The sequence below is a fragment of the Manis pentadactyla genome, chromosome 14, assembly GCF_030020395.1.
Source record: "Manis pentadactyla isolate mManPen7 chromosome 14, mManPen7.hap1, whole genome shotgun sequence".
NCBI classification, from domain to species: Eukaryota; Metazoa; Chordata; class Mammalia; order Pholidota; family Manidae; genus Manis; species Manis pentadactyla.
Window position 1 is genome coordinate 50401462 of NC_080032.1, and position 18710 is coordinate 50420171.

At 36.8% G+C, this 18710-nt stretch overlaps 1 protein-coding gene across 8 annotated transcripts in view; it reads left to right on the forward strand.

Annotated features, from left to right (window-relative positions):
- The window catches only part of TBC1D5 (TBC1 domain family member 5), a 659247-nt gene that overhangs the window by 371259 nt on the left and 269278 nt on the right, over positions 1 to 18710 (forward strand). For all 8 annotated transcript variants that reach the window (XM_057491222.1, XM_057491228.1, XM_057491223.1 and 5 more), the window contains 4 exons: positions 2112 to 2220; positions 3662 to 3751; positions 3848 to 3922; positions 5093 to 5160. In XM_057491222.1, the coding sequence (XP_057347205.1) occupies positions 2112 to 2220; positions 3662 to 3751; positions 3848 to 3922; positions 5093 to 5160 (342 nt within the window). The remainder of the gene's footprint in view (positions 1 to 2111; positions 2221 to 3661; positions 3752 to 3847; positions 3923 to 5092; positions 5161 to 18710) is intronic.

The window sequence follows — 18710 nt, forward strand, 5'->3', positions numbered from 1 at the left end:
AGGCACAGGGAGGTTAAGTAACTTGCCCATGCTTGCTTAGCTAGTTAAGTAGCTAGTTAAATTGTGTACTGTTTTCTGAATGCATGGCTGTCCTTGATCCCAGGAGTGTGGCTCTGATGTCCCTTCTCTTAACCATTATCCTATACTGTTTAAAATAAACAAAGGACAGTATATATACACATGGACTATTACTCAACCCTAAAAAGAAGGAAACCTTGCCATTTGTGACATGGACAGACCTAGAGGATATCATGCTAAGTAAGATAAACCAGACAGAGAAAGACAAATACCATACAATTTCACTTAACATGTGGAATCTGTAAAACCAGCCAAACAATAATAGACCCACAAATATAGACAACAGGCTAATTGGTTACCATAAGGAGTGGGGTGTGGGAATGGTGAAATAGGTGAAGGGGATAAAGAGGTACAAACTACAAATTGTAAAATAAGTCATAGGAATGAAAGTAAAACATAGAGAACATAACCAATAATATTGTAATATCTTGGTATGGTAATGGGATAACTATGCTATTATGGAAAGCATCTAGTAATGTATATAATTATTGAGTCACTGTGTTGTACATTAAAACCATATAATATTGTATATCAACTTTATCCCAAAAAATATATATATATATATAGGCAAAGAACAAGAAAGTTCTAAACAAGAAGAAATTAAAATGACCCAAAGCTTGGGAATTTTTCATTTTCTGCACAAATTAAAATAAATTTTAATTATTGCGCAAATTAAATAAGATACAAATAAATTGTTTTCTCTCATGTTGGAGTGATGAGAATAAGAAATTTTCATGAAGTGATTTCTTCCAGCACACATAGCCACAGGCCCCACTGGCAGAAGGCTTGGTGTGATTGGGGGTCAGTGCCACAGGGCTGTGGCTGGAAGTTCCTGTGCCGTTGCCTTGGTCACGCTTCTGGAAACCTCTGTGAATATGCAGCCTGCTCCAGTGTCAGGTTTCTGGGCTTGAGGTGTGCACTTGGTTAGTTTACTGGATCTCAGCATAGTGTGGAAGGCTGGCCTTTCTCAAAATGAGTAGGGAGTGACTGGTGGCCACCACCTGCTTCTTAGAGAAGGATGATTGAGGGTTTTAGAGGCTTTCTTTTGAATAAATGTCTCTGAAGACATTGCCAGGGTTCCAACTTTGGTAATAAATTTCAAATTGTAAGTTTATTGTAGCGTTATGAAATCTGAGAGAAATTTCATAAAGCCGCACTCAATAGCCTTAACTGTTGGCAAATGACTACTGATGTTCAGTTTGGTACAAGATTCAGGGAAGATAGGTCTCCTTCCTTTACTCAAACTCAGTAAATGGTTTGGGACAATTAATTTCCAATTGTTTCCCAGTAGAGCAGATTTACTTGTATGTTAATGAGGCACAGGTGTTAGGCCCCTGGTGTCTGCGTGCCTGGGAGGCATATTTCAGTTGTTTCTCTGCTCAGCCATAGGTACTGCAAGGTACTCAAGCTTGCCTTTAACAGTTTTTACAGTGAGGCTTTTTAATTTTTTGATTTTTTTTTTCAAAGTTACCTGCACCTGTTAAAATTTTAAAACTGATCATGTAGAAAGAAGTTGCAGAGATTTCAAAGTAAATAGCACTAAAAGTTAAAGAAAATAGTCTTCTATTATACTTAACTGCCCAGCCTGACATTAAAGAGAAATGGGTTCATTTCAACAGATATTTCATGTGAGAAGCCAATATAATCAACAGAATGCTTTTTTTTGTTGTGTATTTGTGGAGCAGGTAGATCTTTGTCAAGGACTAAAGCAGTAATATACTTGAATTATTATTCTTTTTTTTATTTATTCATTGAACTGCATTACCAACATTTTAGAGGAAATGGAATAGCCTCTATAGACATTAGAAATTTAAGTAGCTGGCATAATTATAGCAATCTACATATTCATTAAATCTACAGAAGAACTCCGTCCAAAAAGACAGCCATGCGTTCAGAAACAGTACACAACTAAATATATACGTTTTAAAAGTTGCATTTCTTAGACTTATTTAAAATTAATTTCCTGTAGCATTCCTCTCCAAGCAGAAGAATTTTTACAAAAGGATTCCCATGCTTTGGTTTCTTGCATATAGGAAAGAATGGGAAGAACTATTTGTAAACAACAATTACTTGACAACAATAAGGCAGAAGGGGATTAATGGGCAGCTGAGAAGCAGCAGGTTCCGAAGCATTTGCTGGAAGGTAAGAGGAAAATATTTATTTACAGTTTGTGGTTGCAGTATATCAACACATTACCTGATGCCCTGGAAGATTACCCATGCAGGGGATCACTGAGTTTTCTAAGAGACTTCACTTGCTGTATTTTTGGCCATCCGTGTTTATCTTTCATAGGACATTCGCCAATAAGATTGAACCACCTTTGTCTGAATAACTGATGATGGTAAAGGAGCCATTTGAAATAACCGTCTCTTCATTTCTTTTGATGGTGCAGAATTCAGAGCAACACCTTTCCACTCCCCATAGGCTTTTGCAGAAATCCTTTTAGCTGGGCAGAAGCAGAGGGGGATTAGCATTGAGGTTCCTATCAGATAAGTGCCAGCAGTTAGTCATCCTCCTTTTTTGCTTCAGAAATAGCAAGTGGGAAAGATTTGTCGTATTTCTGTATCTACAAACACTAAGTGAAGGGTAGCAAGAAGGAAGGAAGGAAAGTAGGTAAGTCTCCTTCCAAGAGAGAGGGCCACTGGTTACCAAAACTGCAGTAGTAATTATTCCCTTTTTGGTCTCTAAAAATAAGTTAATACAGGTTTAAACTCATTTCTAAAATGAATTCTATTGAAAGGTTTTTAGGGTTTATCTGCATAAATTGAGCATATAGAGTCTGCAAGTAAAGCCAATAGGAAACACATAATGTATTAGACAGTTTTAGATTTAATAATTTAAATTTAATAATTAAAATACATTTTTCTTCTGTTAGAGACAGGCAGTAAAGGCAGGAGACCTACTGCTAGAATACTTGTGTACAAATATTTGTGCCCCACCCCCATTCCTTGTTGTTTAACTTTTAGTATCCTTCATTAGCTAAAAATAAACTCAAATCCAGATTTACTTTAGTGTTGTTTTAAACTAAATTAAATCAAATTTGTCTTTTTAAGAATGCTTGTTATTTTCCTAAGCTGACTACCAGTTGTGAATTGCATTTTCTGCTATAAAAAGAATGGCTTCATTTCTCAGGCTGTGCCCTCAAGATTGTTCTTCTCTGCCCTTTATCTGCTTGTTTTAAGATAAATCTTAAACCTTGAAATTACCAATTGGGCCTCGTGCCTCTTAATACTCCCATCATCCCCGTTAATATAAGACTACAAAATGGGAGTTATACTTGAACCTCAATGAATTTTTCTTGTTCATGTAAATCTAAAGGGGAAGTTGATTCCTAAATCTAAAGGTGAAGTTGATTCCATTTTGTGATATAGCTTTTGTGATCATGTTTTTTGGCCTTTGTTCACTCTTTGAATTGTCCAAATATATATTTCTTAAATATCCCCAAATACAATTCATTGAGAATTGGAATGATAGAAATATGAGATACCAAATATGAATATCGTTAAATTTTCAGGTGATTCTGTTTGTCAGAGTTTCACATTTTAGTTATGATTCTTACAAGAAGTTTCCTTTTTTTTGACAGCTATTTCTTTGTGTGCTTCCTCAAGATAAAAGTCAGTGGATAACTAGAACTGAAGAATTAAGAGCATGGTATAGCAGCGTTAAAGAAATAGTGAGTTGTACTTTAATGAATGTAATTGTTTTCTTATGCTTGCTTTAAAGTCCAATTGCCTCTGATCCTTGCGTGTCTTCTTTCTTTCTTTACCAGCACATCACAAACCCAAGAAAGGTTGTTGGCCAGCAAGACTTGATGATCAATAATCCCCTTTCACAGGATGAAGGGGTAAAGTTCATTTTTATTTATGTCTCCACCTCTTTCAAGAACCTACTTATGAGATTAGTTATCAATCACCATGAAGGCTGTGTTATTTCATGCCAACTTTTTTTTTTTTCAGTTTCCCATACTATACCACCTAAAACCTTATGGGAATTATTCCATGCTATGTGCATACTGTGTTGTGGGGAAGTTTATGATCTATTTCTATGTAATGGCACTATAGAGAAGTCACAGGAGTCTGTAAGAATTAAGGACAGAAAAAAGAGCATAACGATGAGGATAGGACTGTTTTTATCAAGGTGCAGTGGGAAGGCTGAGGCAAGCCTCCCTTTATCATAAAAACAGAGACGGACTCACTTGTTAGGACTGACTCCCAGGAAAAAAAGTAACTGTAGTGAGTCTGTGAAGAAGTTCAGGCTTATCTCCACTCACATTCTAGTGAAGCCTGGGAATAATTACTACTTTAAAAGTATTGTATAACTTCTTCAGTTGCTGCTTTAATTCCTATTTCACAGCTAACAGAAATTTTTTCCAGTTAATATATTTGTATTTCTTTTTCCTAATATACATAATTATTTTAATATAGTCTATGGTATAGCAGCATAAAAAATTGCCAAGTAATTTTTAAAACGTTACTTAAATTCACTTTCAAAAAGTTCATAAAAATCTATCTCATTATAAAACCAAACTTTGTAGAAAACATTACATATCTTTCTTAGTACATTGGGAATTCATGTCAGGTTCAAGTTGGGACCAGTTGATTTATGGCCCTGCTGTAATCCAGACAGACCTTTTTGTTGTCGTAGGGGTACCAGCAGGGTGTATAGCAGTAAAACTAAAAGTATCATTCACTTTATATATATATATATATATATATATATATATATATATATATATATATATATATATATACACACACACACACATATATGTAAAATAGAAAAATTTTAAATATATACAGTAATATCACTGGAAAACCTGATGTTAGAATAAGGATGTGTTCCTGGGATTAAGTTAGATTTTAATAAAAATTAATACAATTTTAGTTTTCCTACCTGCAATGTGAAATGATAAGTCAGAGAAGTATGAAATTATCATTTAGATTATTAAATTGAGATCATAAAAGTCAAGCAAAGGTGTGAGATTATTTTAAATAGATTGTTCTCCTTATTACAGAGTCTTTGGAACAAATTCTTCCAAGATAAAGAACTTCGATCAATGATTGAACAGGATGTCAGAAGAACGTATGTAGAACTATTTACAAGTTACTTTCAGTAATTCAGATTGCTATTACTGCATTGGAATTTTAGAATACAGAATCCTTTGAGGAACCTTAACTGAATTCAGTATTCTCTTTTTGTTAATAATAAAGTTATTTTGGCCAAAATCTGATAAAAACAATTACTTTCTATTATTAAAATATAGGTTTCTGTGTTCCCCTTTTCAAAATAAATTATTATAATCATAATATTGACAATCTTAATCAGTTTTCAATTTTCAACGATTACTTGAAGTCATGTGCTTCTGATTAAGGTTATGTAGTCAGAATATTGGTATTTCTGGAAAAAATTACCTGTTGCTTTATACCTTTTAATCTTTTCCTAACCAAATTACTTTTTAAACACAGCTGTTATTTTTGCCCTCCTAATTTCTCTCCCTCTTAAAGCCATTCAGGTTGGCGAACAACCTTTCCTCTCAATCTGCACAGTGTTTACCATGTGAAAGACTAATTCCTTATTTAGCACATAGTTTATATCCATAACTTTTATATCTTATACTGCATCTTTCTGGATCATGGAATTTGTGTAGGAAGATCCCAGGGTAAGTTCTAACAACATATGCTATATAATATTGGGCAAATTACTTTCATTGAACATGTTTCCCCTTTAGTGTCCTTTTCTGTGCAATGGGGATAATAGTAACCACCTTACAGGGTTATTATAGATTAATGACTACATGGTGTACTAGTAGTAAATTAGGTATGTTTACACATTAAACTGGAAACAATCCCATAAATTTTAATAAAAATAATCTAATCATTGTAATCTAGGATGAGCCTGGCACAGGCAGAGTTGCGCATCTCTTGTGCCATCTTCCAGGTCCTTCTGCTACCTTGCCCTTCTGCCCCACTTCTAGCTCAGCGCCTGCTAGATCTTTTCCAGTGTCAAAGCTTCTGGCTCTCTGCTGTTCATCTCTTTCCAGGTCTCAAGCATGGAATAATGAGTTGACATGGACTGCTGTTAAGGTTATGCTACATACTTAACAAATGAAATTTTCTATTTTGAAATGAAAGCAATTCAGAGGAATCATGGAATAATTCAGAGTTAAGCTATAATGTAGTGACTGGCAGTGGTAGTGGTTTGTGGGTGGGAGGTACAGGACCATTTTGATGAGCCTGAGTTATCCATTTAACCCAGGAGAAACCAATCACAGGGAGACTGCTCTCAGCGGTATCAGGCAGTGGTCCTCGGTCTCTCTAGTGTGCAGTTTCAGAAGTAGAATGTCAGTGTATTGGTACACGGGAGGCACTCAATAATTATTTTTTGAATAAAACGAATGAATTGCCTCACCATCATTTAAGTAACTAGGTAATCAGTGGCAGTAAAACAGTCCTCATAAAAACAAAATGCACAGTGTATATTGCTAACCAAGCAGGAAAGGTATCTCTTTAAAAAAAAAAAATGCCACACAGCATTCTTAGCAAATTTGGCAGTTTCAGCTTTAAGTGGCTGGGAAGAAGGATTATAATCAAGCTCTATACTGTTATAAAATGAAAATGGAAGCACCATGGCACTGGGGCAGAGTCACACACTCAGAGGCCATATGGGCCAGATTGTTTAATAGAAATAGCAAATAAGAGAAGGGGGGAATTGAACTTAACATGGCCAAACCAAATAGGGAGTGGCCTTGAGAGCCTGTTCATCATTTTAGTTACTTAGCTCAAATATTTCTGCCTTGCTGTATGACAGAGTATATTCTTTTAACTATTTGGTTTTACATTTTCTATTTTTCTTATGAAAATGCATATGTGTTTGTGTATGTGTGTATAAAATACATCTATAGCTAATTAATTTTCTTAAAATTGGCTCCTCTTGTACATTTTAATTAAGCTGGCAAATTTGAGAACCAGGGAAGGCAGCTAGGAACCCTTCTAGTTCATGACCTAGATAGGGAGGTTGCATATCTGCTTCCCCAGAAGGTTCTTCCATGGCTCTGTCCACATTTAGAGTAAGAATTTCACCACCTCTGTATAAATTTTGTAGCAGTATAACTTAGCTTGTAAGGTAAGACTGTCAGTCTTATTTTAAAGCCACCAAATTGCCTAACCATAAAAGCTGAGTAGTTTGAATAATTTTACTACTTTGGGTAATACATTTTATTTATAAGGTACTACTGATCTAAAATACATGGTTTTCAGTGCAGTTGGTAAAGCAGCTTATTATGCTAGGAGAAGAAAGAAGTTGAGCTCAGTAAGCATTACACAGTGATAACTCACTAGCATTATGATAAGAATTTTGGTGTTTTAAGTGTATGTTTATTGACTGTCTACCATATTACAGGCCTGTGCTTTACATTAGGGGGACATGGTGAATAAGACAGACACAGTCCTGCCATTACAGGATGTACATTTGTGAGTGGGGGGTGAGACAATGAGTATATACAGATTAAGAGGATAATTGGAGAGGGTGGTAATCGCCGTGAAGAAATAAAGCAAGATAATAGGAAAGCTAGAGGAATGACGGCTTTAGGAACAGTGATCAGAAAAGGCATCTCTAGAAGATGATAATTGAGCAGAGAAGTGAAAAAAAATTTAGAAGCCAGCCATGCAAAGGTCTGGTGGAAATATGTTGCAGCAGTGGGAGCTGCTGGTGCAAAGTCCATCAGTGAAAATGAGCTCTGTATCTAGAGGAACAAAAAGGCAGACAGAGCTGGAGGCAAGTGATGTAAGTAGGGAAACCTGAGAGAAGGGCAAATGCCAGATACTTGCTCCTGCCAACCCCAGTGGGAGGTGGGATTCCATTTCGGTTGTAATGGGAAGCCACTGAAGGATGCTGAGCAAAGGTGTGATTTCTAGCAAGGTAATCTGGCTGCTGTGCAGTGGGGTAAAATAGAAGCTGGACAAACAGCAAGAGTCTGCTGCAGTATTCCGGTGAGGTGATGCTCACGACCTAGACTGAGGTGCAACCGCAAAGACAGTTGGAGTAGATGGGCTGAGGATGTACACTACATACTTTTAAATCTGTGATTTCTGCTCTGTTTCAGGTCCTTTTCTGCTTCCTACCTGGAGTCTCTTGTTTCATCCTTCTCTTTAGATCTGTTACCTTTCTCTTCAGTAATCCATGTGTTACAGCACTGTTTGCTCAAAGCACATTTCTAGTCCTGCTGCTAGCCTAAATCCAGAAACTTCCAGGACTGTGGTCTGCTAGAAAATGGGCTTATCCATACTCCCTAACACACATGTTCCCTTTTGTGGTTTTCCAATTTCCTGTTACTAATTTCTAGCTTAATTCCATTGTGGTCTAAGAACATTATATGAAAAAAAAAAAAGAGCATTATATGATTTCTGTTCTGTCCTATTTGTTAACTTGTGCTTTATGATCCAGAATGTGGTCTGTCTTGGTTAATATTGAATGGGAGCTTGAAAATAATGTGTATTCTGCTGTTACAGGTTGAAGTAGTGTATAGATGTCAGTTATGTCCAGTTGATTGATGATGATTTTGAGTTCAACTACACAGGCAACATATAGTTGGGTCTTATTTTATGATTCACACTGACGATTTCTGCTTTTCATTGGTGCACTTAGGTCATTAACACTCAAACTGATTATTGATATAGTTGGATTATTATCTACCATATTTGTTACTTTTTTATATTTATTGACCTTGTTTTTCCTATTTTTTTCTCCTACTCTTTTTCCACCTTTTTTTGAGCATTTTGTATGATTCCATTTTCTCTCCTTTGTTAGCATGTCAGTTATACTTCTTTTACTTTTTTTAATAGTTGTCCTAGAATTTGCAATATACATTTTAGCTAATCCAAATATGTTTTCAGATAACACTATACGTACCTCACAGTGTAAGTACCTCATGATAACAAAAAAATTCTAATTCCTCCCTTCAGTTCTTTCTGTCATTCTTGTCATTCATTTCCCTGAATGTAAGTGAATAGAAAAAATATATATATATATATAAGCATATAGATATATTTGTATGTATAGATATACACATATAAGGCTACATATTTGAATATGGTATTATTTTGAGGATATTTGTCTTCTATATCAAAAGTAAGAAAATTAAATGGCTTTTTTACCTGAATTTATTCCTTCTATGCTCTTCTTCTATGTAGATCTGAGTTTCTGAGCTTATATTATTTTTCTTTTCTCTGAATAACTTTTTAAATCATTATTGTGAGGCAGGTCTATTGATAAATACCCTCAATTTTTGTTTGTACGAGAAAATATGTTTCACTCTCACTTTCAAAGAATAACTTCACAGGGTACAGAATTCTAGGTTGATGGTTTTCCTCTCAACACTTCAAATACTTCACTCCACTCTCTTCTTGCCTGCTTGGTTTCTGAGAAGTTGAATGTGATTCTTATCTTTGTTCCTGTATTGGTAGGGTGTTTTTTCCTCTGTAAGGACTTTATTTTCTGTTGTTTGAAGATGATATGCCTCAGTATAGTATTTTAGGGCATTTTTCTTGCTCCCTGTTATCTTTGAATCTGTGATTTGATGTCTGACATTAATTTGGGGAGATTCTCAGTCATTCTTGTTTCTGATATTTCTTCTGCTCCTTTCTTTCTTTCCTTTCCCCCTGCTATTCTCATCACTCATGTTACACCGACTGTAGTTGTCCCACAGTCCTTGAATTTTCTGTTCTGTTTTTTTTTTTCAGTCTTCATTCTCATTGCTTTTAGATTTTTAGGATTCTGTTGATACATCCTCAAGCACAAGACTGTTCTTCAGCTGTGTCCAGTCAACTAATAAGCCCATCAAAGGCATTCTTCATTTCTGTTACAGTGTTTTTTTATCCCTAGCATTTCTTTTTGTTATTTCTTAGGATTTCTGTCTCTTTGCTTATATCACCTATCTGTTCTTGCATACTGTCTACTTTATCCATTAAAGCCATTAGTATATTAATCCTAGTTATTGTAAATTCCTAATCTCATAATTCCAACATTCCTGCCATGTCTGATTCTGATGTTTGCTCTTTCTTCAAATAGTGGATTTTTTTGCCTTTTGATATGTCTTCTGATTTTTTCCTGAGAGTCAGACATGATGTTCTGGGTAAAAGGAACTGCTATAAATAGGCTTTTAGTAAGGAATTAATGTGGTGGTGAGGTGTGTGAGGAGGGGACATGTTCTACAGCCCTGTGATTAGGGAGCTTTTGCCCCTGGACTGTGACCTTCACAAGGGTTTCTCAGCACCTCACCTACCCCCTGGTGGGATAGCATGGCTAGAGGGGGCTGGGGTTGGGGCAGGTGAGGTTAACTGGTTTCCCCTGAGGGTGTCGTCCTTAAGCACTGAGTGCTCTGGTGCCTTTAAAATTACTTCTTTTCCCTCTTGCTGGAAGTGTCAGGGGAGTTTTCTCTGATATTAATAGAAGAACCTGGTTGAGCTCCTGGAAGTGAACCTCACACTGTTGTGGGGGCCCCTCTGTGATGGGTCCCTCTGGAGTCTTTTAACTCTCTGACTTGTCCACACTGAGCTTCTAACAGTTTGTCAGTTCCTGCTCCTGTTTTTCTGACCCAGCTCTGGTCCCGTGGAGCTTTCTGCTCTTGAGTCCCAGCCCTAGGAAGCTGTGGCTTCCTGTCTGTGCTGGTCTGTCTCTCCAATCTTGGGGGGTAGCAGTTTGCTCTGTTTTCTCCTCTTTTATGGACCCAAGAAGAGTGGTTGATTTTCCAGTCTGCTCAGCTGTTTACTTGCCAGGATGGAGTAGAGTCCTCCAAGCTCCTTATGTGTAGAACTGGCCCCTGCAGTCCCAGTCTCTCCACAGTCCCCGTTAGACCAGTGCCCTGCCATTATGCCCTGAGCACATTTTGCCTTCACATTTTCCACGGTTGGCATGACAGTTACTGGTAGACACCAGAACAGGGTTCTTGATCCTTGTCTTCACATATTAAAAGAATTTAACAGAGATTTAAGAATATGCAAGCAAGCAGTATACATTATTAAAGAAGTGAGGAAACAAACACCCTGATAGACCAAGGTGGGCTGGTCAAGAGTGAGTCAGCACCGAGAAGAATCAGGGTAGCTCCTATTATGGGAAGTAAAAATGCTTATTCATATTAGGTCACCTAGCATGAGTAGAAGGGTTTCAGTCAGCACATGCACATACATACATGTGGTTAGATACATACATGTATGTTGCAACACCATCTCATGTAGCATCAGCGTATAAAATCTCCACCCAGGAATGGGAAATTTAGCACTATAATGAGGAAAGGGCAATTATCAGACACCAAATTGTCTATCTGCCCATGTCACAAGTTGTTTGTGTCTTGGTCCATTGATTATCTGACCGAGGGATCTCTAATCCTAGGACAGTGTGGCTATAAAACATGTTAAAACAACAGATTGACATGAAAAATAAGACGTGTTAGATCCTAACAGAGCCAGTGGTCCAAGTCACAAGGTGCTCTGTCAGGACTTGGGTATGTGGGCTTGGACTGATGACTCCTTTTTTTTTTTTTTCCTACCTGTCTCTTTACTAGGCCTCTTCTCTGCTAAAGTGCTACTCTCCCCCTCCATTCCCTGTCAGATTCCCAAGAATCCATACTTAGAGGCCTGAGTTCATCACACCCTGTTCATGAAGCATTTTCCAGTCTCCTATGATTGGAAATACTATGCCTATTCTATGTTCTAGTAGAATTTTCTTAATAACTTTTTGATGATACTACTTAATTTTGTTTGGTTTTATGTTTATTTAGACCTGCCAGTGTATTCAATCTGCCAATGTAGTCAATATATTTACATCAATCTCAGGGTGCCAGGCCCTGAAGATGCCAAGATATATATGGCATGGACTCTTTAGAAGCTCAAAGTCTAGTAGAGAAAGCAGCCAAAAAAAAGCTACCCAGTGCAAGGTAATGAGGTGCAGTAGTAGGAACTGCGTGCGCACAGCTCTGGTCAGTCCAGGTGCCATCCCTCAGGCCCCCGCGTGAGTCCCTGAAGGGCATAAATCTAATCTTGTTTTTGTCTCATTACACAGAAGCAAGTTGATTGTTAATAAATGCTCATTGATTATGAATCTTATCACTAATGATCAGTTTTATTCAACTTTAGTAGTAACAATCCCTAACATTTTTAGTCTTCAGAGACATAAGCACACTAAAAAAATACTGTTACCAGTTTTCTAGTCGGAGTTTCAGCAAGATAATTTCATCTCATAAATTGTGTTGTTGCCATCATTATTGAATTTATTTGATCTGAATATGTCACGGTATTAAATATTATCTCTTTCAACGAATTTTAATATTCTTTTATTCTGCTAAACCTTTTTTGCCTTAAAGGGTTTTGTATTCATTTCAATTAATTGTTCCTTATCTCAGCCTAATGAGGTTGTTACTGTTGTCATTTTTATTACTAAAAAAAAATAATCAAAAGGTAAATCAAGGAGCTTCCAGTTTATAGCATTTCTAATTCAGATCTTGAATCGTCCATTCTGAACCAATTTTTCCTTGCCTCAAAGTCTGTAACATTAATTGAAATGCAGTATTATTTAAAATGATGGGAAATAGTTCAGAATAAAATACCATTTCCATATTAGATGCTAAAAAAGTCTGTTATTTGGTCTATCAAGGTCTAGTCTAAAAGTGTATTTATAGTGTCTGTAACATCATTTGCCAATTAACATATTTATAAGCTATTGTCAAATAGTACCACTTTTTCTCTAGATGTGTTCTCACTCTCTCTTGAATTAAATGATTAAAGTTCTTTAGCTTACTTCTGTCATTGTAACTTTGACTATTTAAAAGTTTATCTGATTGCCTGTTGGTTAGGTTAGTCATCATCCTTAGTTTTTGGTCTTTTATGTTACTGGTTATTGTAGGATTATTGCTCTTAGCACTTCAAGCAGCTCATTCATCAATTAATTAACTTTTCTCCTACTTTAATCTCCATGATATGGTTAGATCTTTAAAGACTCAATTTTCCCATTTTAATGCTGCCTTTTCTTCATAGTTTGCTTGTGGGCCAAGCTTTAGATATAACCTATTTAAGCAAACTTGTAATTTGATATTTTGTGGATCCATTAATAATTACTTTTACTAATATTTTCTCTTTAGAACTGTCTAGTTTGACAGCCACCAGGCACATGTTGCTATTTAAATTAACATTAACTAAAATTTTAAATTACATTTTTATTCACAATAGCCACATTTCAAGTGCTAGTAGCTGTTATATGGAACAGCACAGATGTAGAACATTTCTATCATTATAAAAAGTTTTATTGGACAATTCTGTATACATCATTGTTATATTTTTGTATAGTATATATGAATTTCTACAGTTTATTTTTTACTCATAGTGAACTTTTAGATATGGCCTATATTTACTTTTATTTCCTTTCTTTGCCCTATGAAGCCTACATGAATTTTTATAATGTATATGTCTTATCTCAGTTTTTGGTCAAATTTTTTTATTATGTTACATTGTGGTAGACAGCTTAAAATTAGACTACTTTGAAAATTTTTTCTGTACTAACAATATACAAAAGTGCTTTTACTTAGCAACGTATACTAATTTGTTGATTCTCTTTTATTTTTCTTAAAGTCCATCTTGTCCATAGTTCCCATTTTGCATGAAATACTGCCAGTATTTTGGTCCAACATTGACTGTCATGCTTTACAAAGTTAAGATGTCCTAAATGTTGGTATCTTTAATACATTTTCCTCCAAGCCCATTTTTTAACTTAAATAAAAATCAAATTCCCCATGGAAGGAAGATTTTATAAGCAATTTCACAGCAGAATTGATTTTAGTGTGTGTTAATGCAGACAATCTGCCCAGTGTTAAAATGTTAAAGAGAAAAAAAACACACACACACACAAGCTGCCATATTCATGTGATCACACCAAAATAGCAGCTTGTATTTATATTTTCAGTCTCCTCGAGGTGGACTGCAGGCACACATGAATGGGTGGATGTACTTGGTGTTGTGTTGTGATTTTATTTGATGCAGGCAGAGTACATGCTTGTGCATGCACGACCAGCACTCACATATGCACTTGTTCACAGCCGAGAAAGTGAAAACTACAACACAGCCGTGCTCTCAGAGTTGTCGGCAACCTGTGTGTGTTTCTTAAATATTAAAGAGGGGGAAAAACAGATTTTCGAGAACACAAGAAACAATTCTTCTGTCAAATGGCCTGTAGTCCTTCCTCATTTGACAACATTTAAGGTAAAAACAAAATATTTGATTATTATGGTTACATATATGTATATATTTATATTTAGAAATTAATGTTTTCCTATACTACTACTATTCTTAACATGTATCATTCCCATTTCTGTTTAATTTAAGCATGCAAATTCTTACCATTCATTTATTCCAATTTATGGGATATTTTTAAACTTTAAAAAATATTTTTAGTATTTGAATGAAAATCTAGGTGTATTGCTGCAGAGCACACTGTCATAGTGTTTTGATTAGCATCCTGATGCCATAATATTTGGGATTTGGAAGCAGTGATACATGCAGAGGAAGCACAATTCTATCACCTGGAGCTGTTGACCAGAAGAGTTTTTGCTTTTGAGATCCCCTTTGTTTTAAATTAAGCTAGATTTTTTTGCCCTATTTATAGTTGTTGGTTCACATGTTAACTGTAAGAAGATTAAAAAGCAAAGTCTGGTGGGTGGTAAAGTAATACTCCTTCCAGAAATGTTCCTAGTGGGCATGGATGGCTCAGTAGTATAACGTAATCTTTTCAGAACTTTCCTGCAGATTTGGAATTGAAACTACTTTGGTACCTCAAGGGTAAATGCTTTGAATTACTTTCAAATTATTTGTTGAAAAACTACAAAATAAAGTCTATGTCTTCAGTTGTGACAATGTCTTAGACTTAAAGTGCATATATGTATCTACCTATATATATTTTTTCCTAGTTCTTCACCTTTATGGTATGAGTAGAGAGTTTTATTTTCATTTTTATTTTTTGAGGCTGGGAGGCAGTGGGGTAGAGGGCATGCTATACACCTCAGGACGTTGGAGGACCAGAAAGAACTCTTGATATGAAAACCTCTGTTCAGCTGGTGACAAATACCACCTCTTGAAACTCCAGCCCCCTTGCCCTTTCCCCTCTATGCATTCTTTGATATTTCCCATCATCCTCACCCTTCTGCTTCATCTTCTCCCCTGTATGGTGGTTTCAAGTTCCCGCCTTCCATGTTACACTCGGAGACAGTTCTGCTGTCCTTGGGCTGGATGGGCTCTATCCCTTGTCATCACAGCTGATTCCTGCTTTGCCTTTTCTCAATCAGAATTCATGTCCAGCTTATAGCCTATGAAAGCTAGACATTGCTCTTGTCTTTATCAGCTGCAAAGACAAGGGCAGCGGAACTCTGCTCTGGCCTTTTTCTGCTCTACCTTCCTACCTCCAGGCCTTGAGTCCATATATTAATTTTCATTTGTCTTTGGTTGGTTGGTTTGTAGGTTTGAGGATTTACTTATTCATTCAACAAATACCACTTGAGATATTGTTAGGTACTAGGTACTCTTCTAGAAAGTTGAGGGTCCTCTAAAAAAAAAACAACTCTTCTGTTCTTTTCTAGATGATGCACATTTCAGTGTAATTATCCTTTAAAGAAGTCTGTCAAATGTCTACTTTCTCTTCTAGATTTTCTTGAGTGCTTCGTTCCTGTGTCTTGTATCTTCATATTCTCCAGTATTTGGCACCCATAATAGGCATTGTATTATTAGTAGTCATCTATTTAAATCCTTTTATTTTGCAAATGTGAAGAGTTAAAGCTCAGACAGAATATGACTGAAGAAAACATAACTTGTTAATGGACAAATGGACTCTGGGTCTTTCAACTACTTTATAATATTTTCTGTTAATTTTGTTTGCCTAGATTTAACACTTTTTCAGTTCAAGAAACATTTATGAAATACCCTCTGTATGCAAAGTACCCTATGAAGCAAACAGGAAATGGAAACATGAGTGGTTATTTCAAATATTATTTAGAGAAAAGTGGAGATTGAGTTAATAGATACTGTTTCTGCCCTCTGGGTTCATATACTTTAATGCGAAGTTTCTCAACCTTGGGAATGTTGACATTTGAACCAGTTCTATGTCATAAAAGGCTGTCCTGTGCAGGGCAGGATGCTGAGCACCATCCCTGACCTCTGACTGCTAAAAGACTCTGTGAGGACTGCTTTTTAAATCTTTACAAGGCATCAGGGTATCTTGTCTGACAAAATGCTTCTCTGGAACACTGCTTTAGAGCTCTGAGATCTTAAAGGAATTTATATTCACACCCTTGGTTTCATCTTTAGACCTTGTTTCTCTGTGTCTTAGATTTTATCTTTGTCCAGAAACAGTGTCTTAATGTTAGCATCATTTGCTGACTGTGGAGGCTGAGGATGAGAGAGTCTTATCTTCAGACCCAGCCTTCCTAGCACCGTCAGGTTTAGCAGGTCTTCCCTTTGCTTTTCCACCCCTCTGGTCCTGAAGTGACAAGTATAAACAAAGCAGAACCTTTCGCATCCTGCCTGGATAGCTCTGTAGCTCTGTCACCCAGTTTATTTGATACATTCTTATTGTTCATGTATCTGTAAGCTGCCATGTTGTTGCCACAACATAATAAGGAACGTTTTCCCTCCAGTTTTCCTATGTTTTCTTCTCTTTCTTTTAAGTCCTCCCTGGCAGCCTCCCAGTCTTTTGCTGACAGTCTCTTCCGTAGCCTTTAGTCTTTCACTAATGCCATATTCAAAGTCCATCTGGCTTCTGTCCATTCCCATAGATACATCTATACCCCACACTTGATGGTTGTTTAGTAACACCCCAGTTTCAGCTAGTGTAACCGTATTAGTTATTTATTGGTACACAATCAGTCAACCAAAATTAGTGAATTGTAACAGTAATCATTTATTTCATTCTGAAGGCCTGATGAGGTCTGGAGGGTCCACTGTGATTCCCCAACATGCAGATCTCTCCATGGACTGCTAAAGGGACTTTCTCCAAAGGATGTTTCCCCCAGAGCAAACCGACCAAGAAGGGAGGGCAGTACATTAGAGAACTTGCAGATATACTTTTAAAACCACCACAAGCCATATGTAGCTTCTCAGGTCTCCTGGATGACCTTTTCTATTATATCCAGCTGGAAGGGGAAATGGATTTGAGGCCTAACTGGGGGGAGAGGGAGGTGTTGTATCACGTCACTCATTCCATGGGCTAGCTGTCAGTCATGTGGTCACAACCCATTGAAAAGGAAGCCGGGAAATGAAGTCCAGCTGTAAAGAAGAGAAAGGGGACTTGGTTGAACAGGGAGAATACTGGAATCATTGACTAAAACAGGAAGCACAGGAAGAAAAAGTGTCTGGTCTGCCTGCTTTCATTCCTTCTGTCTCAAATTGTTCCTCTTTATGGTTTTTGCTTGATTTTTCAGTTTTCTTGAATAAACAATAAACCAGAAGTAAGGTATTATAGTTACTTTGGTGTTTGATAGTATTCTAGGGAGTTTTCATCAGCTCATTTTAAATTTTGGATGAATGCTTATTTTGAAATTCTGTTTTTGAAGGATGGGCATAACACCACTTATTGTTCCTTCAAGTCCTCTGTGCTTCCCTGTCCTGCTGCATGATTATAAACCTTCACCAAGGGCTTTATTTTTTCCCCTGGGGCATCTTATTGAATACTTGCATCTTCAGTAATTCATCTGGGCCCAGTGCTTTGTCTGTTTTAATACTCCTAATTACCTAATTATATACTATAATGCAGTGACAAAGCCCTTTATCATTTCACTCTTTTCTTAACCCTTTTCTTGCTTAGGAAGTATTCTTTTTGTCTCTTTGTTGTCTAAGAAACTCTTAGAATAGGCAGCCCAGATGGTTGCCTGGCTTCCCTTTGTTGTGTGTCCGTCAGTGTCATGACAGGCCCCTGCCCTGTTGAACACCCTTCCAGTGAACTCCTGTCAGGTGCCTGGGCTCTGGTTGCTGGGGCTCTGAAAGCTGGTGTGTAGTCATCCTGCATCCCTCATCTCCTGACCCAGGCCCACGTACTGTAGCCAGTAAAAGGTTATCCAAAGGCAAATAGAATGGTCTGGCTGTCATGAACCACTTTTGTGAGAGAATTAGCAGCCATTCTGTCATTACCGCTTCTCAGATGTCCACAAGTATCCACGAACAAAGGTAATGAGAATCAACAAGATTTTTCAAAATTGTGGTGATCTGTACTTCAGGATAACTACAAATTGTTGAAGGGAAAGTTTTCTTTATATATATGTATTTTAGATAATGAAGAAAAAATTGATAGAATTATAGTTTTATCAGTATACAGCCTCTGATGAGTTAATAGATCTAGGGATGATCGTCATGGTTAAGCATCAGAGAAAGAGAGATGCCAGCAGTATGTGCCTCCTGATAGGAGTACTTGGCGCCAACTGTACCAGCTCTGTCTTGCTGTACTTGTCAAGTACCCCAAAACTCACAACAGCAACGGAATTTATTTTGTTGATAGATCTACAACTTGGACAGAGCAGAGCAGGACAGTTTGTCTCTGTTCCACATGGTATTGGCCAGGCCAACTTGACAGGGCCTCGGATCATCCCCAGTCTGTCACTCACACATCTG